Source organism: Caloenas nicobarica, chromosome 12, assembly GCF_036013445.1.
Source record: "Caloenas nicobarica isolate bCalNic1 chromosome 12, bCalNic1.hap1, whole genome shotgun sequence".
Taxonomy (NCBI): Eukaryota; Metazoa; Chordata; class Aves; order Columbiformes; family Columbidae; genus Caloenas; species Caloenas nicobarica.
The window spans coordinates 13,625,753-13,651,089 of NC_088256.1; the positions used below are offsets into that span (position 1 = coordinate 13,625,753).

The window sequence follows — 25,337 nt, forward strand, 5'->3', positions numbered from 1 at the left end:
ATGGTCTAATGTGGCACTGTGGGCAAGCAGCACTGGATGTCACCGATGGGCTTTGTGCTCTTTGGAGACCAAGTCTGGGCTGCCAGGTGGGGGCTCAGAGAGCTGCCTCTCCAAAAACACCAGTGAATAACAAAATACTTTCTGTTCCTTTCTGGAGACTTTTGACTGAACTGAAACCTGGTCCGTAGCAGTCCGCGTAGTTTACTGGTGGTTTTTCATAAACTCGTTTGCTTTAAAATGAGTTAACCAATCTGTAATAAATGTTTGCAGTGCTTGAATCTGGAAAGCTATCAACTGCGCAGGTAAACTTGGATAAGTCACAGCAATGAAGTTAGCTTTTGCAGCATTTGTCACCCGAGGTGTAATATGGTTAATGAAGATCCGTTGACTGAAACCATGCTGGTAGGACATGATGTTATTAATGTTTTATTGATAAAACCGTGTATCGGCCACTGTTGTTGTTGTCAAGAACACTAGCTTGGGTGTTACTATTTATTCTAAAGTTTGGCACAAGAAATAGGAACTTTCTCCAGAGCTCTGCTCAGGTCTTACAGAACTCATAGGTGGGAATTAGCAGGAACGTTGATTTAAGTGTCTTAATTTTTATAGTTATTGATGCTTTTCATATTTCAAATGATCTCTAATAATGAAAAATACAAGTTCTTCAGTCTTCACAACTATTGAAAATTTGAATCCATATCCATAAACAAAAGTCTAGGATGGGTAACCAAGCAGCTGCTGTTCCTTTGCTAGAGGAAAGCAGTGGCTGCATGGCTGGGCTCTTCCCTGGGCAGCAGGGACTTCTGAGGTTTTCACTACATCGTGAGGGAGTAACAACAATATTTTTTCTTACTGTCTGATTTTAATTAAATGTTTCGTGGTAGCTTCTCATTTTGGTAGGTAGGCCACATATTCCCCTGCTAATAGTTATCTGAAGACAGTGAGATGTGGAAGATCTGTGCAGTCACAGCACCACTGATGTCTTTAATAAGCTAGATAGAATCCCAGGCAGTCGATCGGTGTAGGTGTCTCACTCTGAGCTGCCAGGTCTGAGAGGAGATCCCTGTGCCCCTTCTTTGGCAGAAAGGGCAGGTCAGGCCTGGTAGCCACACGTGTTGGATTTGGTGGTCAATGTTGTGTTCTGTGCCGGTCCCGTGTGCTCGGGGAGGACCCTCAGCCGTCCCCGTCACTTCTCTGGAAATGCTACGTGAGGAGCACTCCGCTTCAGACTGTTGTGCAGGGGACTTTGCTCCTTGAACTTGATCTTCCCAGGAATGTCCGTTACTGAATACTCTGGAGAGGATGGTGCCGAGTCCTAAGTAAGGAGTTTCCAAGTGTCCAATAGAGCAGTTGTGTCCGCTGTAACGTGCAGGATTTCAGCCCACGGCCCCCTCTTTGTCTGGCCAAGTCATGTTCCAGCCTGCTCTCCTCGCTGCCAGGTATGTGGCTGGGAAAGAGGAAGGTTTCAAGCACAGCAGTGACTGAGCTGTGCGTTAGATAGTCCTGGAATTAAAAAATGTTATGACTTGTGTTGCATCATTTCAGCATCTGCCAGAAACAACAAGCTGTTTTTCTTCTGTTGGAGAAAGTGAGGAGACACTTCACCAGAGGTAAAGTGCAGGTTCAGTTGGCAGCTTAACCTAATGTGAAGCTCAGCAGAAAGCCCAGATGAATCTGAACGCCTGGGGCAAACAGGAGCAGCAACATTTCTTGCCCTGCTGCAGCTGGGCATCTCCAATTTCCTCAGGTTGAGTTTGATTTCAGAGCAACCCACGGAGCTGGAAAGCATCATTCTCTTCTGTTCTGAGGTCTGCCCTCTTCATCTTCATCCGCTGGCAGTTGAAAGCCACTGTAAAGATTCATTGTCAGGGAAACAGAATTGCAGTGGCGAGCAGGGATGCTCCTCAGCATCACCTCCTTGGGTCCATCCTCAATGGCTCCAGGAGGAGCGTGGCAAGGTCATGGATGAATTGTTGCTTGCAGTATCCTCTGGAACGGAATGTCCAAGTGGTTTTTTTACGCTCCAAAATTGTTCCCAGGGTCTATTTCTACCAAGCAAATATAGAAGTGAAATATTTGCCAGCTGAAAGTGGCAAATATTGTAGGAGTATCACCTCTGTGGATCATTGCAAACTCATGTGAAGTGTTTGAACGTGAATTTGAGGAGTGTGTTAGTCCTGATAATTATACTTATAAATAAACTTTCTTTATTTGTCTGGGCGGCTTGACCTTTCTGCTGCTTATTGTTGTAAGATCTGCTGTCCATCTGGAAATCTGCGTGGGGAACATCTTTGAGAAGGAGGCATTGTTTGTATTCTGAGCAGCAGACAAAATGTGTTCATCATCTTGGGAGGGTTCTCACATGCTTCAAATCTTTAGAACCTTCCTTTCAGATGTTTTTATTTCTATTTCACTTTGTTCTTCTTTCTATCAGCCACCCTAAAACATGTATCAGATCCTGTATTGCTCTGGAATGGGCTCGTTCTAGAAGCTTTGTCTCCTTTGTAACTAAATAGGGCAAACAGAATCACCAAAGTCTTTAGCGGTAGAACTTGCTGAGCATCTCTGAAGATTACATCTTCTGTAGTTTCTGTTTGTGATTGTGGGAACAGTGCTTATCTGCCACTGTGAAACAGAAAATGTTACTGTGTTTTTAGGTAAAATAAGGAGGCAATGTCTTTGAACTCCAGCTATAGAGTATGATCCTCTAAACTCCCCCTTAAATGAGTTTCAGAAGTTGGGTACATTCTCTGTTCAAATATGTCCTGTTTAGTTCTGAGTAAACTATTTGTGAGTGAGACTTGCTTATCCTTTCAGAGGGAAGGACATAAAGAAAGAATTAATCAGCCATCATCACATTATTTCAGGCTTCCTCCTCCACTGATATAGATGAGTTCTGCCCATAGTAAGCCCCAATAGACAAGAATACTGAATTTTCTGCTTCATGGCTTAAACCAGTGCCAAATTTTGAATTAGAATGACTCTAATGGAGGGAGATAGGTTTGTGCCACATCTTTTGATTCTGGTGCCTTCCTTGTAGTGCCTCCTTACAGCCTGTTTTGGGGATGTCCCACTGGTCTTTTTTCCCAACTCCGCATTGCACACTTGTGTTTACTTTGCTACTTGTTCTTCCACTTGTGACCGGTTTTAACATCATGGGCTTTACGACTTTTCTTTTTGCCACTCTCCAGGATTCCTCCTAGTTCTAACTGTAGCTTTTCCAATTGTTCTGTGCCTGAATATTAGCCCACATAGTTTTGGGGCTATGCTGTAGCTAGCTGTAGTTATGCTATAATATGGTTTATATCTGTCCTCTGACAAGATTCATGCATCTTGTCATCCTGTATCTTGTTCCAGGCACAGGCTACAGAGTTGTGCAGGTGTTCTTTCTGCCTCTATGTTTAAGAGAAAAGATATTTTAAAAAGAAAAGGAGCATTAGCTCCTTAAGAACAGATCAGGAGAAAGGACAGGCCAGATGATTTGGGTCTGGTGAGGCAGGGAGGAAGGCAGGGATGGGGGTGTTACACCACAGAACAGCTGTGTGAAGCGTCCTGAAGTGGTACTCGAGGCATTTCTGATACCCCAGGGTGTCATTTAGCATAAGCAAGTGTGTTTGCTGTGCTGTGGTGAGGGGTGCAGAGGCCATGGAGTTCCTGAAGGTCTGCTCTACCGAACTGCTGCTTCCCACTCCTGCTGTTTGGCTTTAGAGTTTTGTAACCTCACAAGTAGGTGTGATTGACCTGCTGGTGTCCTGGTTATGGCTAGCAGGATTACTGGGCCTTGTTTCACCCACCGGTGTTCAGAAGAGTGGACAATTTATGCGCTGTGTCAGACTACTTTTCATTAACTTGCAAGTCTCTCTCTCATTTCCAGTTGACATCTTCTAAATGGATTCCAGTGAATTTTTGGGATCTTTGGACCCCCTGTCCTTGCCTGACAAACCACTTATTGGTGATCTCCCTGCTCACATGGAGTTTGGGGAAGATCTCTTGGGCTCCCAAACAGCTTCTACCCAGGAAGTTTCCGTTCTTCAGCCCCCTGACTGGGATCAAACCAAGCAGATGACTGCAGATGGGGACATGGACCTTCTAGTGAAAGCAGATGACCTGTCTGAACTAAGCAAATCAAATGACCTCGTTCTAGATAAACCTAGTGTCTTGGATATGCTGGAGAAACCTGATGACTTGGATAAAACTGCTGACTTGACTGAGCTAGATAAATCGGAGGGCCTGGATGGGCTATATAAGGCACATCCTTCCCAGGATGTGGAGGATGGACCAGCAGACTCCTCTGCCCTCTCTAGAGAAGCCCTTGTTCCAGAAACATGGAAAGAAGGGGAAGATGCACCAAAAAATGATTCTGGGGACCTAAAAGAAGGCAGTGCTGCTGCTATTCCTGCACTGTCTGATGACAATGCCCTTGAATCGCCCCAACAGCCCATTCCTGCCTGTGGGGACCTCAGCAGTGCCCCAGCCACAGAAGAAATCACAGCACAATCCTCAAGCCCACCAATGGCCCCACCACAACTTAATCTTAAACAGACAAAGAAGATGAGGCTGAAGGCACCAAGGAAAAGCTCACCCATGCAGAGAGAAGGGCTGGCAGGGGAAGCGGAGGTGGACCTGAGCCCAGACAACAGTGCTGCAGCTTTGCCCCCTGAGCCCACGGAGGAAAACCAGGCAGAGGAAGGGGATGATAGTGGGAGCAACTCACTTAAAGAAAGCAGTGTACTGAAAGCACAGGAAGCCTCACCACCAGCAGGTAGGTTGTTATCTCTGCAGAACTTGTCTGTTGCTCAGGAAGTCATCCTGCTGCCCATTGCTGAAGCTGGAGTCTGTTTTGCACCCCAACCTTTCCCTTCATTTGCTGCGATAGAAGTTATCAATGCTACTGATGGGCTAGATTTGGGGAAAGTGTCTTGCTTACAGGGAGTAATGCTCTGGAACCTGCTTCCTTGGTGCACATAAGCTCTTGCTCTGTCTTTCGTAGCTTTAATTTTGATTTTCAATGCTTGCATCAGCTAGCAGCTTCCCTGATAGAGCCGCAGCTGCGCATCAGCTTAGCTCACGTCCTTTGTCACTGGAGTCTTTGCTGGAACTGGGAGTCACCAGGAGAAGGTGTTTCCAATTGGCAAAGTCCCTCTGCCCAGGCTGGCCATGCTCAGCAGATGCTCAGTCTCGGTTAGACACAGTTGGAGGCAACTGCCCAGCCTGCCTCCCCCATGCAGGGAGGTCTCCCCCATACAGGACTCCTCCCAAGCCACGTGTTTGGATCTCTGACTACACGTGGTGGGTTTAGGAGCTTTCCTGTGTCTGATCACCACCAGAACTGTGCTTGTTAGCCAGGAATGTCTGAGACTTCATGTGCAGACTGACCCAAAGGGTGGCTGCATTTGCAGAACACCTGCCTTCTTTTGTTGGAGAAGAGCAAGATGTTAGGTGCAAGCTTCTTCTGTGCTTCTGTTCCAGGAGAAGGCCTCTCTTGGAAGGGAAGTGAGCTGCGAATGGACAAGGTGAGGAGAATGCAATCAAGTACGTATGCTACAGGAGCACAAAGGGTGGCTGGCTGTTGTCAGACTCCATGAGGAACACTAGCTGTCTTGTCACCCCTCTGGGGAGGAAGTTGCATGCCCTCTGTGACGGGGTGATCCCTGTGCTGTAATGTGGCTTCAGTGTGTCCCTGTTACACCCAGCTGGAATGTAATTCTCATACGCCTACTTCCCCCTCTCCCCAATCCTGCCAGCTCTGGTCAGGTATCCATGGAGTCTTATCTGTTTTCAGCCTTATTGGGAAAGCTTCAGCTGTATTTCAGTTATTGGGAAAGCAAATCACAGAAGCTGGAACTCCACCATGATCTGGGTTATTTATCCTTGGTTGTCCTAGCAGATGGTTAACCTAAGTATTTTCTGAATGTCTTCTAGGAGCACAAAAGAAGTGAACGAACCAGAAGATCAGAAGCTGCCAGGCTCGAAACTGTGAACTCCTCTGAGAGCAGTGAGTAACTGGAGGGGTCAGTGGCTGTTTTCAGCCAAGGAGCAGAGCCCAGGCCTGTTGTGGGCAGGTGGTTCATGGTGTGAGTCTGGTGGGAACTCTGGAGCTTCTGTGAGGACTTTCAGGGGCCGGTCCTTTCACCCTGCAAGTCTTCATGCTGTGGTTCTTGGCTTGCTTTCTCAGGGCACTTAGGTTGAAGGGAGGGTTGTAGTATTTTTACAGTGGTATGTCAACACCAAGCACCAAGTAATAGGATGAGACTCTGGGGTTGTTCCCAGGAAATCCATCCTCCATCTCCTCAGCCAGGAACTTTCTTCCTTTGTCTCTATGGCAGCAGGCTGTCTGAAGGAAGGTTGCATTTTGGGGATTTTCTTGCAGAAACATGTGAAGTGTCTGTTCTTTGAGATGTGAAGGATCACCCTGCCATTCCCATTGGTGTGTTGCTCCTCCATTGCCTGCCTGTGCTGGAGGCTGGTGACCCAGCTTGTTCCCTTTAAGGTCTACCAGTTCTTGGAGGGTTTTCAGCTGTAAATGTTCACACTTTGAGCTTCTGCTCAACCTTGGCAAATCATGACTTCCTAGAGAGGAAGTTACTTAAGTGCTTAAAGAAGTGCTTAAAGAACTCCTGACTCATCTTCAATTCCAGTAGAATATCTTTTAGGGGTCCCCTTACCATTCCCTGCAGACAGGTACAAAGCATGTAGGAAGGTGACCTCAGAAAGCCCCAGCATGTGTCTCATGGCAGAACTTTCGCTTCCTCATTAGGGATTTCTGTGCATCTTTCTTTGCTGCTTTGCAGTTCCGGTCTCTGACGAAGACTCTGATGCAATGGTGGATGATCCCAACGATGAGGATTTTGTTCCTTTTCGTACCCGACGCTCAACTCGCATGTCTTTACGCACTCAGATGGCTCAGCGAGCTGCCCGCTCTACTGTCACCAAGATGACTTGTGCCAACTGCCGAACCCCACTGCAGAAGGGCCAAACTGCCTACCAGCGTAAAGGGCTCCCGCAGCTCTTCTGCTCCAGCTCCTGTCTCACCACCTTCTCAAAAAGACCACCTGGCAAGAAGATATGCACCTTCTGTAAAAAGTGGGTGTGCATTTCCCTTTCCTCCATGCTCCCACACTTGTGACCCCATTCACCTGCCCCACAGCCCTACCTGCCAGTCCCTGTCCCTGTGACCCTCATGCTTCCCATTCACCCACATCACTCGTGCCCACTGCCAGCTGCTGCCCCATGTCTTCCTTCACGCACTGCCCATCCCATGCTCCCTACACCCCCTTCACATTATTGCCTTTCCCTGCCTGTCCCCGGGCTCAATGCCCATATCCCAGCCTCCTCTCAAAACTACCTCCAACATGCTCCGTCTTCAGGCACCACTCCTCTGGGCTGGGAGGGAAGCTGCTGTGAGACCGTTCTTGCCACCCTTTTGGGACACCAAAAAGTCCCGTGCATTGCAGTGTGCCATCCTGTCCCTTCACAGCAGGACCGGTGTGTCCCTGCACTAACACATCCCCTCCTGATCCCCAGGGAGATCTGGAACACCAAGGACTCTGTGGTTGCCCAGATCGGTTCAGGCAGCTCTTTCCACGAGTTCTGCACCTCTGTCTGCCTGTCCCTCTACGAGGCCCAGCAGCACAGACCAGCACCTCAGTCCGCAGATGCCTCAGACATCAGCCGCTGCAGTGTCTGCCACAAACCTGGCGAGGTAAACAAATGCTTGTCCTTCCCATGTCCTGGATGAGGTGCTTGTGACCTGTAGCACTTGGTCACACCTGGGACCATCACAGGGTGTTTGCCAGGTTCTCCTGTGCTGTGAGGTTTCAGCCTCTGAGCTGGCTTGGGCTCGCTCCAGGTCCTTCCTTATTATAGTCCTTATTCCAGCAGAAGAAATAAGGCTTCTGCTTCTCTCCATCCTGAAGCTCATTGCTTCCTGCTCTTCCACTCTCCCAATTGCCCTGCTGATGTTTGGTGAGGGAGCCCATCCTCAGTCTGCACCAGCTTCCAGTATGGCACTTGCCTGAGTTTTAGTGTGGCAGCCCGTTATCCCAAGGGCCGTGGTAGCAGTGGTGCACACACGTTGGAAGGAGGCACGTGGTGGTTTTGGGGAGTGACAGCGATGATGTCTCTGCAGATCCAGCATGAGGTCAGCAATGGGAGTGTGGTTCACCGCATCTGCAGCGACGCCTGCTTTACCAAGTTCCGGGCCACCAAAGGGCTCAAAACCAACTGCTGTGATAACTGCGGACTTTACATCTACAACAAGGGCTTGCCCCTGGAGTACCTCTTCCACGAAGGCCAGCAAAAACGCTTCTGCAACTCTGCCTGTCTCAACAGTTACAAGAAGGTGCGTGGGATGGGGGATCTCTGTGGGCACACAGCTCCTTTGCTTGGCACAGGGCACCTTATGCAATAGCCAGTGACTTGGATCCCCTTGGCCTTTTATTGCTGACAAAACATTTAAGAGGTTGCTGTGGAGAAACGTTGAAGCAGGCAAACAGAATTTATTTATTCTGCGTGGGGCCCACCTTGTACCTGTGCATGGGTCAGGCGCTCAGTAAGCTGGACTGTGCAGCGACACTGGTGTATGCAGTTAGCATGGGCTGGCTTTTTTTGGGTGTCTCTCGAAAGCTTGGCTGGATATGTTCCTCTGTGGCCTGAGCAGGCTTCACTTAACTGTCTTGATGGGGTTGCCAAGCTCTGTATTTCTGCTAGGGTGATCTTTTTTGCTGCTACCACCTGATCCTGCAGAGCGCAAGCCTGGCTCTGGCATCAGGAGGTGTTCCCTGTGGGGGAGCTGCCCCGTGGTAGATACAGCGGCAGGGTGGGATGTGAGGGTCGGACCTCGCTGGCTGTAATGGTCTCCCTGGCAGCTCTGTTCTGTTCTGTGTTTACAGAAGAACACTCGAGTCTACCCATGCATGTGGTGCAAGACGCTGTGCAAAAACTTCGACATGCTGCCCAACATGGATCGCAGTGGCAAGATGGGGCTGTTCTGCTCCATTTGCTGCACTACCTCCCACAAAGTGAAGCAGTCGGGCTTGGTTGGTAAGAGCACCTATGTACACGGAATCGGTCACCTCTCCACTCTTAACTCCTTCCTTGGCACTATTTATTGCATGTGGATGAGACTGGAAAGAAGGCACATTGCTGGCCTGGGGAGGAGTCCAGTGAGACAAGTGGAAGGAGATTTGGAGACAAAGGAACCCTTGCAGCATGTAGACAGATTAATACTGAGGGTTAGTGTACGTTACTGTTCTTGAGAATGCAGGAAGCCATTATAGTGCCGTACTGTGCTGGCATTGCCCTTTCCATTACGTGGAGTACCAGGGTGTCCAGGAATGGGTACAGTCTCTGGTGCAAGTAATGCAGCCTGTTTGCCCAAATTCCTGTAGAGCCAAGGTCACTTCCTTGAACCACTCTGCTCTCCATCTGCGTTTAACATTTCTGTCCTAGCAGAATCTGGTGCTGCTATTTTTCCTGGTGTTCTTGTCCCTTGCTTTTTGATAATGGCTTGACAGACTGAGGATGAGTGAGTAGCTCACATGCCATCATCTGAATCCAGTCCCACGTCCTGTGCTGCTGCCCTCACCAATTCCTATCTGTTTCATCAGGTCCCCCTAGACCCTGCAGCTTCTGCAGAAAGAGTTTATCTGAACCCTGTTATTACAACAAGACAGACCGGGTTGTCTACCAGTTCTGCAGCCCCAGCTGCTGGACCAAATTCCAGGTACTGAAATATCCTTCGTGCTGGGCTGAGCTGGGCAGTAGAGCTCACACCTCCTTTCACACTTGGCAGAGGCTCCACCTTCCTCCAGCTCCTCAGGGAGAGTCTGTAAGAAAGTCTCTGTAGGAGCACAAGAGTTGCAGTGACTGTAGTAGCCAATAACTCAGTCTTGGCCCTGTCTCCCAATTCCTCCATTGGGGTAAGATGGGCTGTAATTCACTCCTGTCTTATCAGGTTGTGCCCAGCGAAGTGCAGTACAGAGCTGTGCTGCTTGAGTGGTTTGGGAGGTAGTGGCCTTATGAGGGCACAAGCAAAAGCACAAGTAAGGTAGCAAAGCACAGTGGGCACCTGCTAGTGGGGTGGAAAGGGGCAGAGCTGCCCTCTGAGCCAGGTGTCACCAAAGAGCATAAATCTTCTAGGATGCGTTGTGTCAAAATTTGCAACCAGCAGGCCTGGATACCTCAAGTTTAATAATCCTCAAAGACTTGACTGGAGGTTTTTAATCTTCTGATGTTAAGTTTCAGCATATGTGAAATGTTTGGAGTATTCAAAGGCAACTGGAAGAATGTTAGTTTTGTACAGTTGTCAAAGAACAAAGCAACAGCCAGGAGGACCTGGGAAACTTGGGCCAGGACATGGCTTGGACAACTGAGAAAGAGAATCTAGAGGTAGAGAATTAGTTACTAGCAGCTGCAGCATTTGGGTTTGGAGTTTGTTTTTTTCTTATGGTTTTTGTGTTGGTTGTTGGTGGGTTTTTTTGGGTGGTGTTTGGTTGTTTGGGTTTATTTGTTTTAGTCCTTGATGTAATCCTTCACTGAGATCACAAATGGTGTTGGTATGGTAGCTGTAGAGTTCATAAGACTTGAATCATAGAATCATAGAGCAGTTTGGGTGGGAAAGGACCTTTAAAACTCATCCAGTCCAACCCCTGCCATGAGCAGGGACATCTCCACCCAGATCAGGTTGCTCAGAGCCCCATCCAGCCTGGCCTGGGATGTCTCCAGGGATGGCGCATCCACCACCTCGCTGGGCAACCTGGGCCAGTGTCTCACCACCCTCATTGTAAAAAATGTATTCCTTACATCTAGTCTAAATCTACCGTCTTTTTAGTTTAAAACCATTGCCCTTTGTCTTATTGCAACAAGTCCTACTAAAAAGTCTGTCCCCATCTTTCTTATAGGTCCTCTTTAGGTACTGAAAGGCCGCAATAAGATCTCCCCATAGCCTTCTCCAGGCTGAACAGCCCCAACTCTCTCAGCCTGTCCTCCCAGCAGAGCAGTTTCAGCCTTTTCATCATTTTTGTGGCCTTCTCTGGCCCCTCTCCAACAGGTGCATGTCTGTCCTGTACTGAGGGTTCCAGAGCTGGATGCAGGATTCCAGGTGGGCTCTCACCAGAGTGGAGCAGAGGGGCAGAATCACCTCCCTTGACCTGCTGGCCACTCTTCTTTTTATGCAGCCTGAGATACGATTTGCCTTCTGGTGCACATTGCCGGCTTGTGTCCAGCTTTTCATCCACCAGTACCCTCAAGTCTTTCTCCACAGGGCTGTTCTCAATCCCTTCATCCCCAGCCTGTGTTGATACTGGGGGTTGCCCTGACCCAGGTGCAGGACCTTGCACTTGGCCTTGTTGAACCTCATGAGGCTTATTTGCATGGGGCCACTTCTCAAGCTTGTCCAGGTCCCTCTGGATGACATCCTGTCCCTCAGGTGTGTCAACCGCACCACTCAGCTTGGTGTCACCTGCAAATTTGCTGAGGGTGCACTCGATCCCACTGTCTGTGTCATTGGTGAAGATACTAAACAGTACAGATCCCAGTATGGACCCCTGAGGGACACCATTTGTCACGGATCTCCATCTGGACATTGAGCCATTGACCACTACCCTATGGATGTGACCATCCAACTAATTCTTCATCTACCAAATGGTCCACCCATCAAATTGTTATCTCTCCAATTTAGAGAGAAGGATGTTGTGAGAGACCATGTCAAAGGCCTTACAGAAGTCCAGAGGGACGGCATCCGTAGCCCTTCCTTTGTCCACTGATGTAGTTACTCCATCACAGGAGGCCACGAGGTTGGTCAGGCAAGACTTACCCTTGGTGAAAATGTCCTGGCTGTCATGAATCACCTCCCTGTCCTCCATGTGCCTTAGCACAGCTTCTAGGAGGATCTGTCCCATGATCTTCCCCGGCACAGAGATGAGGCTGACAGGCCAGTAGTTCCCAGTGTCCTTCTTTCTACCCTTTTTAAAAACGGGTGCGATATTTCCCTTTTTCCAGTTACCAGGGACTTTGACTAATTCACCTAACTTGAATTATTGCAATGTAAAATCAGCATTGTAATGTATGAGTAAACCCGTACATATCCTGGATTAAGAACTGTCTTGCTGGCAGATCTCAGAACACACTTGTCAAAGAAAAACCACTGAAGAGAGTGTTTCAAGATGGCTTTTTGGGGATTGGTATTAAGCCCAAGGAGTTCAACATCTTCATTGGTCATCTGGAAATAAAGTCAAAGTAAGCGTGATAAAATTTTGCAGATGAAACGAAAACTGGTGAAGTGTTAACTCCTACTGAGGTCAGGGTGGTCACAGAAAGCAAAGCAATGGGATTGCTTGACAAGGCTGGTTCCTCTTAGCATGTGCAGAAACACAGTTCGGTGCAAGATCCTGTATCAGCCTTAATCAAGTAGCATGGGAATGTAAGTCCTGGGAAAGTATGGATTTAGAAAAGGCCTTGGGATTACAGGAGATAAGCCATTCAGTATGAGTGTCTCAGTTTGCATCCACAGAGGAAAGGATTAATTAAATTATTGCAAGTACAAGCAGAGGAACAGGGCGTTGAAATTTGGGCAACAGGGAGCAAAAGAGGTACCTAGAATGGTGCACAGATGGGAAGGATGTTCATCTGATATCCCCTTTATTTCAATATTGAAGAAGAATTGAAAGTGTGTTGAAAAAAAGACTGAAAAATCACACTTGGTCTTGAAAAATGCATGCACTGAAGCACTCACAGAGCACCTTATCTGAGGTTATCAGAAAGAAAACCAGGAAGATGACTCTATTAATAAATATATCGTTGTGGACAAGACACCAAGTGCTAAGTGGCTGTTTAATCTAGCAGAAGAAGGTGAGATGAGAGCGGCTTCTTGAATTCTGAAGTTGCATTACCTTGAAAATAGAAACCAGGCACCTGTGCTTCAAGATCTTTTAGAGAAATTCCCAGAAGAGGTAGTGGAGCCCCACATCTCTTAACATTTTCAAATCCAGAGGGATGGCAGCTTGAAAGCTTGCCTTCCTGAGAAGAGCTGGACCCAGTACACTGGAAGCCAAGTGAAATTGCTCAAGAATCTGCTCTCCGGGAGCTTGAGACATGATCTTGGTGGACTGTGAGTCACTGACAGTGGCAGCGAGCGCAGGTCTGAGCAGGGGCAGATGGACCGTGAAGGGTGGCAGAGGCAGGAGGAGGTGGCGGCGCAAAGCGAGTGCTCGCTGCCCTCCGCGTGCCTCTCTCTCCATGAGCTTCTCTGTCTCCTGCAGCGCACCAGCCCGGAAGGTGGGATCCACCTCAGCTGCCATTACTGCCACAATCTTTTCAGCGGGAAGCCGGAGATCCTAGACTGGCAGGTGAGGACTTTCCCCGGGGGTTGTTGAGGTGGAGGCCACCCCCCATGAGGACCGCAGGGCTCCTTCCCCTTCCTGCTCAACACAGAGCTCCTGCACCAGTGCTCGGAATGCCTTAGCTGCAGAGACACGCCTGGAGACCCTGCACTGAGTGCTGCACTCCTGATGTTCAGCAGGATGTCAGAAGGGCAGGAGGAGCCCACTCCTGCCAGACCCCGTGCCAGGAGAGCTGGGGACTTGGCTCAGCCCCGTAGTCTTGCTCTTGCTTCCCTGAGAAGCGTGGGGACCTCCTGGCAGCCTGGCTGAGCTGGTGGCGGTCTCTTTGGCAGGACAAGGTGTATCAGTTCTGCTGCAAGGACTGCTGTGAGGACTTTAAGCGGCTGCACGGGGTGGTGTCTCAGTGCGAGCACTGCAAGCAGGAGAAGCTGCTGCACGAGAAGATCCGCTTCTCTGGAGTGGAGAAGAACTTCTGCAGCGAAGGTACTTGGGGAAGGCACGGGAGAGGCGGAGCCCCCATGCTGGGGGATGAGAAGAGAGCATGGAGAGGAACAGAGGGGAGACTGACTTAGCCAGGCCCTGGGGCGAGAGCCTTGCCATGCAGTGAAGGGAGGACTGTCGTGGGGATGGCTTGCTGTCCAGCCAGGCCCTAGGGCAAGATCTTTACCATTCGTTGTGTCCTTGGGGAGGGCTTTCTCACAGCTTTTCTCTCTCTGGGGGCTGGGGAGACAGCAGGTGGCAGCTCCGCTCCTCCTGTCATCATGCACTTCTACGCTCTTGCGTCTGGGCTGGCCTGACCTGGCCTTGCCCTGCCTGCTGGGTTCCTGCACACAGGAGGTTGGAGTCAGACTCTTCCTAGAAGCATGGAGGTGAGAGATGGCAAGTCCCCATGAGGTCCCATCTTATCCCAGCCCCAGGGGCCAGTGCTGGATTGTTCCCTACAGTGTGTTGCGTGTGCTCTGTTGTCTCTGCAGACCTGGATTCTGGTCATGTTTGGGTCAGGGAGGCCCCCAGTTCGTCCTGGGAAGGTTTCACTCCTATTGTTTCTCCGCAGGGTGTGTGCTTCTTTACAAACAGGATTTCACCAAGAACCTGGGCCTGTGCTGCATCACCTGCACCTACTGTTCTCAGACCTGCCAGCGGGCGGTCACCGAGCAGCTGGAGGGCAGCACCTGGGACTTCTGTAGTGAAGACTGCAAAAGCAAATACTTGCTCTGGTACTTCAAGGTCAGTATTGGCACTGGCAGCTTGTGCTAAGTGCTGTGGTGGGCACAGCACCCAGATAAAAGTGGGCATTGCACTGAGGAAGCTCGCACTGCTGGAGTCTGGCTGGCACTGCTGCGGAGAACCTGGCACTGCTGGAGTCCTGCCTGGCAATGACGGGACACTGCTACGGGGAAGCTCATGTAGCTGGAGTCCCCAGCTGATCCTGCCAGAGCACTGCACTGAGGAAGCTCACAGTGCTGGATCCGTGGCTAGTGTTGCCGTGAGAAGTTCGCACCGCTGGAGTCCCCGGCTGGCACTGGCAGGGCACTGCTGTGGGGAAGCTCACAGCACCTTGCTCTGTGCACCTTTCACTGGAGAGTTGTGTTGCACTCGGAGGGGGTGTGGTTAGTTACTCCTTGTTTCTCTCCTGCTGATGCGGGCTTTAGGCAGCTCGGTGCCATGCCTGCAAGCGTCAGGGGAAGCTGCTGGAAACCATCCACTGGCGGGGGCAAATCAAACACTTCTGCAACCAGCAGTGTCTGCTGCGATTTTACAATCAACAGAACCAGCCCAACCTGGACACGCAGAAGGGGCCCGAGAGCCTGCTGAACAGTGAGTAGGAGGGAGGGAGGGGACCTGCATAGCTCAGTGCGAGAGACACAGGGAAGACTGAACAGCGAGGGGTGGAAGCTTCCTGCCTGGGACTGGATGAGACGCTAGGGAACAATCCTGCACTGGCCCTTGGGGGGGAAAGGACGGAGTGGGACCTAATGGGGCTTCTCCATCTCTAACGTCTATGGTTCTATGACACACAGGGCCCAGACGGGAGGAGCCGGTGCCAGCGTGCTGCCTGTAGCTCACACTCTTAGCGAGGATACTCAGGGATTTAACATCCTCATGTTGCCAGCGGAGAGCTCGATTTGCAGGGTTAGGGGACAGCGTGGTTTGGCATGATAATCCACCTGCAGCCTCACACCACCTCCGAGCTGTGACCTCCTCAGATCTCATAAGCTAATCAGGATTGGGCCAGGTCAGTGCTTGGATGGGAAACATTCAAGGAAAACACAGGGTGCTGCAGGACGTGGTGTTGGTGATGCTGTAGGTGGGCTCTCCTCAGCCAGAGCTGAACCTAGAACAATCCTGAGGGAGTGCTGAGCTGCTGGAGGCACTGTGTCTTGCCATGTTAGATTGGAGTCCTACCACTTACCCAAAGATTGCTGCAGCTTTGGGAGTTGCCAACCCCGTGTCCCGGATAACCCCGTTCTGCAACCATGGAGTTCCAGCTGGAGAGGAGATTTTCACTGCCTGTTGCCCCATTTCGTATCAGTTGCCAGTTGCTTCTGGAAGATTGCAAAGTGCTTTGGGATCCCTCAGGACGGAACGTGCTCATAGTGACAGTGACAAGACATCACCTGACTCTCGGACACTCATGTAGTCTCATTCTGCTTGGTCTTTCATAGGCCACGTTCTTCTAGGTAATCTGTGTGATCTAGTTAAAATGCCTCCAGATTATGGTGGGACTTACTTCAGTGCATCAAGCTTCAACAGATACCTGCATCACAGGCTCAGGGCTTTGCTGCCCTTCCTGGGATTTCACAAGATGTAAAACCCTGACTAGAGTGTGCCAAGGAGGGGAAAGCAAGGCGAGGACCTTCCTGTGAGAGATCTCGTCCTCCATCTCCACACTCTTCCTTGTTCCTTTTCCTGACAGCAGTGGGCTGATTGCAAGACAGGGGAAGCCCTCGATGCCACTGCTGCTTAGGCAACAAAACGGAACTGCTCTGCCAGAAGCAGCAGGTTCCCCCAGCCTGGGGATTCCCAGCCTGCCCTCAAGATCCGTGCTCTGTAAAAGGCCGTGTGAGGTGATGGCTCAAGTGGCAGCACATTGGAGTGACCTGGATGAGGAACTGTTGGTTTCTGCTGGCACAAGTGTGCCAAGGGGGAGTCTGCTTGGTGGGGCACAGACCGTCCTGCTTCCCAAGGGAGGAAGAAGTGTTAAACTTGCTGGTTCCTGTAGCTCACCAAGTGATTCCACAGCCCTAGCCATGCTGTTCCATTTGTCCTCTGCCTTCAAGGCATCTTGCTTCTGAGGGACTAGTAAAACTGCTTTTGGGACACAGGCACAGCAAGCAAGCTCTCTCTGCAGAGGGAAGCGTATTTCACACCGTTTGCCCATTGCCTCCTTGGAGCCATGAACCACAAGACTGAGAAGTAACCTTTTCCGCCACCAACAACCATGAGAGTCTGAGCCCCCTCCAGCGTCTCTGGAGGCTCCCAAGAACTTTGCTGTTTGGCACATGTGCCATCACCCTTCACCATGCCACAGCTGCCTCTCCAAGCACCCTGGGAGGCAGAGGACTGTAAGGGCAGCCAAGAAAAAGCCCATCAGCAGTGGCAAACGCTCGGCTGAGTGCCAGCTTCAGGCTGCCCCAGCAGCTGCCACGCTTGGTGAATGCCACTGGTGACACTGGGTCCCCTGTGTGTTCTGGCACACCCATCCCCTGCCAGTTGTGGGATGGCTGTGGACATCCTGGTCCCAGGGCTGTGGGGTGCTGCTCAGCTTGCACGGGAAGGGTGCTGGAGCCAGGGCCGTGTGGTCACACAAAGCTTTCCAGCCCAGCATGCTGTGCAGGGGATTTTGGGAGGAGCAGTGCATGGTGAGGAACAGCTTCTGCCTGGTCCAGCCAGGGTCTCTTGTGGACCCAACAGCCCCCCTCACAAGGTGCTGCCTAAATTTCGGGCCCCTCTTGGGCAGAGCTGCTGACTACTTGCTGCTTCTCTTGCAGCCAGTGGTTGCCTGAACCCTGTGACCCAGTAGCTGCTGCCAAGTTGGTGATTCTGAGGGTGCTTGCTGATGATAAAAGGGGCTGTTCCTTTGCTGGGAACAGTCTGTGTTATGAGGTATTGAGGAGCTTCTGCCACAGAACCGTGCCCAAAGACTTCCAAGAGGAACTGGCTCTGCATGGAGCCATCCAACTGGAGAGGACAGAGGGCCAGAAGTCGTGGTTGGTGCCGGCAATGCCTTCACAGCTCCTTGCTGATGCTGGGATGAAAGTACAGAATAAGCTGCAGCTTGCCTGTAAGCCTGGACATGTAGCACGTGGAGCTTTGTGGCAGGAGAATCTTTTTTCCCTTAATCCTAAATCACTGCCTGTGGGGCAATCAACTTAACTTTTGATTCTGCTGCAGCAGAAACTCTGCTCATACTCCATAGCTTGTTTTTTCTCATTCAAGCCACTAATGTCTCCCACCTAGACCTGCTGCCCATCCACTTCAGGCTGGTCAGGGGGAGTTCTTGGATTCATTGAGACTGCAGATCCTATGGCTGAATGCTCAGCTGTGGGCTAGGGAGCTTCCTCCGACTGGAGCTTACCTGTCCTGCTGTAGTGCTCAGCAAGTGGACCCTGCTGGGCCTCTGGTTGCTCCAGAGCTGTCCTGTGTTTCCTTGGGACAGAGGAAATCCACACAATGTGAATGCCCATGTGTTGGTTCTTTGGGTGTCTGAGTCATTCATGGAGAGCCCATCTGTATGTAGGAGGTGTCAGTGGACCTGCCACTCCCTTTGGGTGCTGAGACCTGCTGCTCTCCTTGCAGGTGTCTCCTTCATGCATGGCCCACGGTTAGTCAGTGCTGCAGGAGGCAGTTCTTCTGAGCCACACAGGTGACCTGGGCTCACGGGAGACTTGGATGAAGGTGCTCTTTTAGCTCGTTAGCCTTTGAGATGGGTGCAGGTTCTCTGCAGAGCAAATGAGCTGGATTTATCATCCAAACTGGGATGATAATGTCATCACCTGCGACAAGTATCTGCCACACGCACCTCTGACCTGCAGATGATCCCCTCTTTCTTTAGGGGAGCGGACTGCGTCCCTAGGGCTGGGGCAAAACTATCTCTCTGCTTTCTGGCATATCTTGTAACGCTACTACTAGCTCTGTCACCTTCCTCCTAGAGATCTCGAAGCACTTTGCCAAGATATTTGTAGCAGGGAGATGGAGGCACAGGGAGGGGCCATGGCTCGGTACAGCAAGCCAATAGGCAGAGCTGGGAATAGAGCCCTGGATTCCTCTCTCTACAAGAGGCTGGGATTTCTCCTGACCTGCTGTGATGGGGATGGGTTGGACTGCAAGGGAGCACAAAATGACATGGGAATGAGTTGATTTTGGACTTGTGTCTTCTGGGCTGTTAGGGCTAGAGGTTGTGGAAACATTAACTGTTCCTGGAGCGGCCAGGAGCAGTTTCTGGGGAGCCTGTCTCTGCCCTCTGGTTGCTGCCACCTCCAGTCCCAGCAGTGGGACCTGTTGGCCCAGGAGCTCTTGAACTTAGGGTCATTGCTTTCTCTTACAGGTCAGACTTCAGAGCCAAAACCACCTGCCCCTTCCTCACAGAAGACAGAGACTAACATGGTAAGGCCTGTTGGAGGTAAGAGTTTGCAAGACAGCACAAAAGGGCTGTCCCCAGAGAGAGGACAGATCTGCCATTGCTCAGGGAGATTTCATTCTTCTACAGCCTATGTGTTTTAAGATGTGTGGGTAGTGAGAGCTGATGAGAGCTGCTGGGGAGGGCGGCACCAGCATCTTTCCTGCAAGGGGGAAGAATAACAATTCCCCAGGAATCGATGATGGGCTCCAGAACAGCCTGTCACTGTGGCATTGTGGCTCCTCTGTGCGTGATGCTCGCCCATGCATGGATATAGTCACTGTCTCACCATGGTCCCTGCTGCCCCATGGGACAGGAGTGACCTGTCCAGCCTCTCTGCTGCCTGCTGCAAAGGTGCCGCACGGGCTTGCTGCCTGCCATGAGCAGCTTGGCAGTCCTTAGACTGGATCTGACCGTGGAAGCGTCCAAGCGTGTGTGTGTTTTGGGGACTGCCAGGCTCCAGGAGGTGCTTTGGGAGTCTCCCCAGCTGTACCTGTGGTTGGGGAGAGGTGGTGCTGCCTGAAGTGGACACCAACTTGCTGCTTTCTGTGTTTCCTCAGCTGTCAGCAAAGACCTCCTCAGCCCAGGTGTCTCCAGCTGCACCACCTCCCCCTCCTCCTCCCGTTCCCGCCACCCCTCGGAAAAATAAAGCTGCCATGTGTAAACCACTGATGCAGAACCGGGGCGTTTCCTGCAAGATAGAAATGAAGTCCAAAGGGTGTCAGACAGGTAGGAAAACAAGACAGGGTTTCAGGGGCATTTTGGAAAGGCCAGTGGCACGTACCTGCTCCAGACTAAATGCGACTCCAGCTTGAAATGCTGTACAGAGCAGCCAGGTGTTTGGCACCGTGCTGAGGAGTCGCAGGGTGGTGCAGGGCTGGAGGTAGGGAGTCCATTTCCATCAGCAGCAAAAGGAGAGACACACAGAGCACTGCAGCATGAATCCCACCTCTTGTGGGACAGCTCCTGTTCCTCTGGAGCTCCTCAGCTTGTCTGAAGGACCATCTGCTGAGCAAGTTCCACTGCGTAGCTTCTGTCTGGCATGTGTGTGTGGTCTATAGCATATGCAAGGCAACTAGACCTCTCAAGTGGGGCCACTTAAGAGCAGGGCTTGCACCTCTGGCTGAAGCAAGCCTCTTTTGTTGCAGGGCTGCTTGGCTTGCTGCTGCTCCAGCTCTACCCACAAGTCACAGAAGCTGGTGGCTGGAGTGGCCATGGCGCTGGATGGCCAGGGGCATGGCAATGTACAGCGGGGCTGGGTGGAGGAGCTGCTGGGAGCGAGCTCACTGACATACTTTTGCTCTTGTCAGAGGCTGACTGGAAGCCCCAGGTGATTGTGTTGCCAATCCCCGTCCCGATCTTCATACCCGTGCCTATGCATATGTACTGCCAGAAAGTACCTGTGCCTTTCTCCATGCCCGTACCGGTAAGCAACACACTCCACCTGCTCATGTTTTCTTACTGGCTCAATCCTGCCTTGCTGCAGCCTCCCTGCTTCTCTATTCATCCCCTTCTCCTGCCTTCGCTTTTATGTCAGTTGGCTGAGTGTCAGTTTTCTACTTGGTGTGCTGCTGTCAACAGGTGCCTGTGCCAATGTTCCTGCCCACCACGCTGGAGAGCACAGATAAGATTGTGGAGACCATTGAAGAGCTGAAGGTGAAGATCCCCTCCAATCCCCTGGAGGCTGACATCCTGGCCATGGCCGAGATGATTGCAGAGGCTGAGGAACTGGACAAGGCCTCCTCAGACCTGTGTGGTAGGTTCTGCCATGGCTTGGTCTGGCTGAACAGCTGGGATCATGTGGGTTTTGCTGGCTTTTGGAGCTAGAGCATCTGCCTGGATCGCAGCTCCCCCAAAGCCTTTGAAAAGGCAGCAGGGAAGAGCAAGTCGTCAGCTTCTGCTGAGGAGGTACCAGGAGGGAAGAGCTGCAGAAGGGAGCAGTGTCTGCCACTGTCACTTTTGGGAGTGCCAGTCTTGTGGCACATGTGCAGCACTGTTAGGTTACTCAGGTGGCTGTTCAGGCTCTTATCTAAAGCAGCTTCCCAGCCAGAAAACTATCAGCCCTGACCTCGCAGGTCTTTTTACTTGGGGGCTGCTTTTCTCAAGCCCCAGTGACTAGGGCTGTGGCTGGGGAGAGGGCAAATGTCCAATATCTTGATGTCCAGGGAAAGCTGAGCAGCACAGATGTTGTGGTGCTCCTCTGAGCACAGGACTGTGCTGCAGGGAGCCTGACTTCATTTCCTTGCTGTCACAAGATAAACAGACAAAAGACTTTCTTGAAAGCAGGGTTTATCATCTGCTTTTGTGTTGCAGACCTGGTGAGTAACCAGAGTGCAGAGGGTCTCCTGGAGGACTGCGATCTCTTTGGGCCAGCACGGGACGATGTGTTGGCTATGGCTGTAAAGATGGCAAATGTCCTCGATGAGCCGGGCCAGGACCTGGAGGCTGACTTCCCTAAGAGTAAGAGCTGGGTGAAGCAGGTGTGCAGGGCTGCTCCTGCTGCTGCAGGGTCCTCCCGCTGCCCGCAGCTGACTGTTGGCAGCAGCATTAAGAACTGTGTGTACTTACCTCCCTGTGCCCTCGGAGTGACCAGGCTTGAGGCTGGGAACTGAGAGTCTTGCAGAAAACTGCTGGCAGCAGGGGTGAGGAGGTCACCCCTTTTGAAGGGGTGCATGTTTGTCTAGACTAACTGACCTCTGGCAAACATAGGTCTGCAGAAAAGGGGGAACGAGGAGCTGATTTTAGCAGCACAAAGAGCAGGGCAGCAGCACTGATGTGCTTATAGACGATTCCAGAGGATCCAGCAAGGCAAGAGAGAGACCTGGACAGGGCATGGCATCCTGGGAGACGGCATTAGTGTCCATTAGTGGACAGAAGGTGTGAGAAGAGGCAGAGACTTACGGGAGCCCAGCAGTGCTGAGGCAAGATGCTGGCAGCAAAGGACAGAGAATGGGGATACCTGTGCCAGGCTGTCCCTAGAGCTGGCCTGGCACAAGGGGATGAGGAATGTACCTCAGGTTTAAAAAACAAACAAAAAACTATTAGAAAGGAGAGTGTGGGGTTCTGGTTAGTCTCAGAAAGCTCAGCATCATCTGCCAGAGCTGTATTTCTGTTGTTGGGCTGTGGCTAAAACTTCACGCCAGGCAGCGGTGGATGTTGTGAAGCATTGGGCTGTATAGTCACCTTCATCTTGCTGTAAGAACCAGCCCAGCACAGGGGACAGGATGAGAAATCTCAGTTGAGCCCTTCTGTCTGTGCTTCCTTTCAGACCCTCTGGACATCAACCCCAGTGTGGACTTCCTCTTTGACTGTGGGCTGGTGGGACCAGATGATGTGTCCACAGAGCAAGATCTGCCTCGTGCTGTCCGAAAGGTGAGCTCTCCGTGGGTACTGCCTGCTTAAAGCTATTTGGGGTTGGGGTGGGACCTGCCATCTGGGACATGCAAGGTGAAGTATGCCAGAGGCTTTGGTGTGCTGGGGAGGTTGTGCCCTCCCCCTTCAGGGCATGTCTGGCCTGTGGGACAGTCTTTGAATGAAAATACTTGCCTGTCACTTTGGAGGAGCTTTGAATGCCACACGTCACGTGAGAGCTGTCCTCTTTCCTGCCTGTGGTCCTCAGAACTGATAGGCCTTGTTGGCTTGGCTGGCGTGGGCACAGGCACACTGGGAGGGAGCTGACAGTCAGCAGGTCTGAGGGCTGGCCAGGACTTGCGTCTGTCCCAGGTAGGTGCCCAGTCTCACAGCACACCTCTCTGCAGGGGCAGAAGCGTCTGGTGCTCTCTGAAAGCTGTTCCCGAGATTCGGTGAGCAGCCAGCCCAGCTGCACGGTGCTGAACTACTCGTACGGTGTGAATGCCTGGAAATCCTGGGTGCAAGCCAAGTACGCAGGGGGAGAAACCAGCAAGGGAGAGGAGCTACGCTTCGGCCGTAAGTGCCCTGTCTGACTGGGGTGGAATAGCAGAAACTGCACAGAAGCTGGGTGCCAGGGTGTTGGGGTGTGCCTGGCCTTGCAGGCTGTTGTCTGAGGCTGCTGTGCTTGTCTCCATAGCCAAGCCCATGAGGATCAAGGAAGACATCTTGGCCTGCACAGCAGCTGAGCTCAACTACGGCCTGGCCCAGTTTGTCAAGGAGATAACACGGCCCAACGGGGAGCGCTACGAACCAGACAGCATCTATTACCTCTGCCTTGGCATCCAGCAGGTAAGGGAGGACTTGCTGCCTTCAAGTCCTCCACATCCAGACCTGGGGGTCAAATCTGGTGAGGGGAACTTGAACCCTTTATTCTGCCTTCTGGGGACCCAGAGAGACTCACTGGACTCTCCTTCAGTGCCTCACCCCAGGACATCAGCCCACGTGGTTTGATCTTTGTTCTCAAGCCCAGTGGGTAGGGTGGCAGCTATTCCCCAGCCTTACACCCTTCTTGCACGTCCTTGAGGAGGGCTGGGAGATCTCCCCAAACTCAGTCCATTCTTCAGCATCAAGTCTGCTTTGTCATGCCCTGGGGTTTTCCTCACAGCTCCCAGGAGTGGCTGGTTTTAGGAGTCTGCCCTGCAGCTCTGGTTGTACAAGGAGGGGTGCTCTGCCTCTGTGCCCTGGGCTCTCAGGGGAGGGTTTGCATTCCAGGTGCTGCCGTGTCTCTCTTGACTGTGTGTTCTGTCCTTTCTAGTACCTGCTCGAGAACAATCGTATGGTGAATATATTTACAGACCTTTACTACCTGACCTTCGTGCAGGAGCTGAACAAGTCCCTGAGCGGCTGGCAACCCACAATCTTACCAAATAGTATGTGTCTCCAGAGTACCCTCAGTCACGATGTGTACCCAGTTTGTTCTTCTAGCCTTGGATCCTCCAGTCTGATTGTGCTCCCCCAGCCTCAACCCTCTTCCTTGGCACAGGCAGCACGGTCCTACTGTGTCTTTGGGTTGTACTGACCCGTACTGACAGTGGAGCCAGCCTGGTTTACACCTCAGCAGCTTCTGTTGCCCAGAGTCTAGGTAGCGGGGAGCAGAGCACAGCTGCTTCATGCCCTGGGACAGTTTGAATCCTTACAACACTTAACAGTCATGTCTCCACCATTTGGTAAAGAGGATACCAAGCCGGGAGGCACACTGGCCCATGCCTTTGTCTTCCCAGCACATGGGCAAGCCCTGCACACTTGCACTAAGTGTTGGCCAGGGTTACTGTGCTGCTGCCTTGTGAGTGGACTAACTTAGGGCTCTGCAGAGGCTTTTTGTGATGCTGTGATCTGGGCTGCTTTCCCTGCTGTGTCTTGTCAGGGGTTAGTTCACAGATCCAGCCTCCCCTCTGCATGTTGGCTGTCCCAGGCAGAGGCATTCAGCTCCAGACCTGTGTGTCTAGGTGGAAGCTGGCTGTGTCTGTCCTGCCTCCTGCTTCTCCTTCATCTGAGGCTGAGTGTGATGGAGCACTGACCTGGAGTACCCTTCATGTCCATCTGTATGGTTGAGCGGTTAGGATTGATTCGGGTTCTGGCCTGTGGTTTGGTTGTTCTCTGGGGTGGCTGGTGGCTGGGCAGATGGCTCTGAAGAAGTAACCTCATGAAAAAGTGGATGTTGTGAAGTGTCTGTCTTTTGCAGTGAGCTTGCCTGAGCAGGGTGAAGAGATTGCCACAAGGCCACTGTTGATGTGACCTGGTTCTCCCTCTGTGTGTTGCAGACACAGTTTTCTCACGTGTCGAGGAGGAGCACCTCTGGGAGTGCAAGCAGCTGGGTGTTTACTCACCCTTCGTGCTCCTCAACACCCTCATGTTCTTCAACACCAAGTTCTTTGGACTGCAGACAGCGGAGGAGCACATGCAACTCTCCTTCACCAATGTGGTGCGCCAGTCCCGCAAGTGCACCACAGCCCGTGGCACAACAAAGGTGGTGAGCATCCGCTACTATGCTCCTGCCAAGCAGAAGAAAGGCAGAGGTAGGGTATGATGGAGCATCTCACTGTCCCTCCCAGTGCCTCCCTCACAGGGTCCCAGCCATGACACTGCTCTCTCCCCACTCTGCAGATGGTGGCTCTGGAAAGCGGAAGCGTGAGGAGGAGGTGCCGATGCTGGAGCAGCGGGAGAACAGGATGAACCCACTCCGATGCCCAGTCAAGTTCTATGAGTTTTATCTCTCCAAATGGTGAGGCTTTCTGTGGAGAAGGGGCATGTGCCATTTTGCAGCCACGTCTCAGTTTCGGTGGGACTCTGTGAGGTGGCTGCTGCTCTCCAAACATTTTGTACTTGAGCGTAAAGCCTTGTGCAGGGTCTGTGCTGCTCATATAGACTGTGGTTGAGAGAATGCTTCTCTCTAGCCCGTTCCACTACTTGCGTCTCTCCAGACAGGCAGGAATGTGCAGTATGAGCCTTGGTGCTTGGCTGGTTAG

The 25,337-nt window shown here is 51.6% G+C and overlaps 1 protein-coding gene across 6 annotated transcripts in view; it reads left to right on the top strand.

The window, feature by feature from the left end:
• Positions 1-25,337, top strand: part of ZMYM3 (zinc finger MYM-type containing 3) — a 32,255-nt gene that overhangs the window by 6,017 nt on the left and 901 nt on the right. For 5 of the 6 annotated variants that reach the window (XR_010606893.1, XM_065643599.1, XM_065643598.1 and 2 more), the window contains exons 2-24: positions 3,875-4,762; positions 5,470-5,513; positions 5,923-5,995; positions 6,792-7,083; positions 7,525-7,702; positions 8,129-8,341; positions 8,892-9,042; positions 9,609-9,724; positions 13,260-13,346; positions 13,673-13,823; positions 14,395-14,567; positions 14,993-15,158; positions 18,889-18,947; positions 19,521-19,689; positions 20,271-20,386; positions 20,542-20,716; positions 21,274-21,420; positions 22,229-22,332; positions 22,719-22,887; positions 23,009-23,160; positions 23,627-23,741; positions 24,633-24,887; positions 24,976-25,093. Coding sequence is in view for 5 of the 6 variants with exons in the window: in XM_065643599.1 (XP_065499671.1) it covers positions 3,889-4,762; positions 5,470-5,513; positions 5,923-5,995; positions 6,792-7,083; positions 7,525-7,702; positions 8,129-8,341; positions 8,892-9,042; positions 9,609-9,724; positions 13,260-13,346; positions 13,673-13,823; positions 14,395-14,567; positions 14,993-15,158; positions 18,889-18,947; positions 19,521-19,689; positions 20,271-20,386; positions 20,542-20,716; positions 21,274-21,420; positions 22,229-22,332; positions 22,719-22,887; positions 23,009-23,160; positions 23,627-23,741; positions 24,633-24,887; positions 24,976-25,093 (4,097 nt within the window). In the remaining variant the exon portion in view is untranslated. The remainder of the gene's footprint in view (positions 1-3,874; positions 4,763-5,469; positions 5,514-5,922; positions 5,996-6,791; positions 7,084-7,524; positions 7,703-8,128; positions 8,342-8,891; positions 9,043-9,608; positions 9,725-13,259; positions 13,347-13,672; positions 13,824-14,394; positions 14,568-14,992; positions 15,159-18,888; positions 18,948-19,520; positions 19,690-20,270; positions 20,387-20,541; positions 20,717-21,273; positions 21,421-22,228; positions 22,333-22,718; positions 22,888-23,008; positions 23,161-23,626; positions 23,742-24,632; positions 24,888-24,975; positions 25,094-25,337) is intronic. The other variant, XM_065643601.1, reaches the window with a different exon arrangement.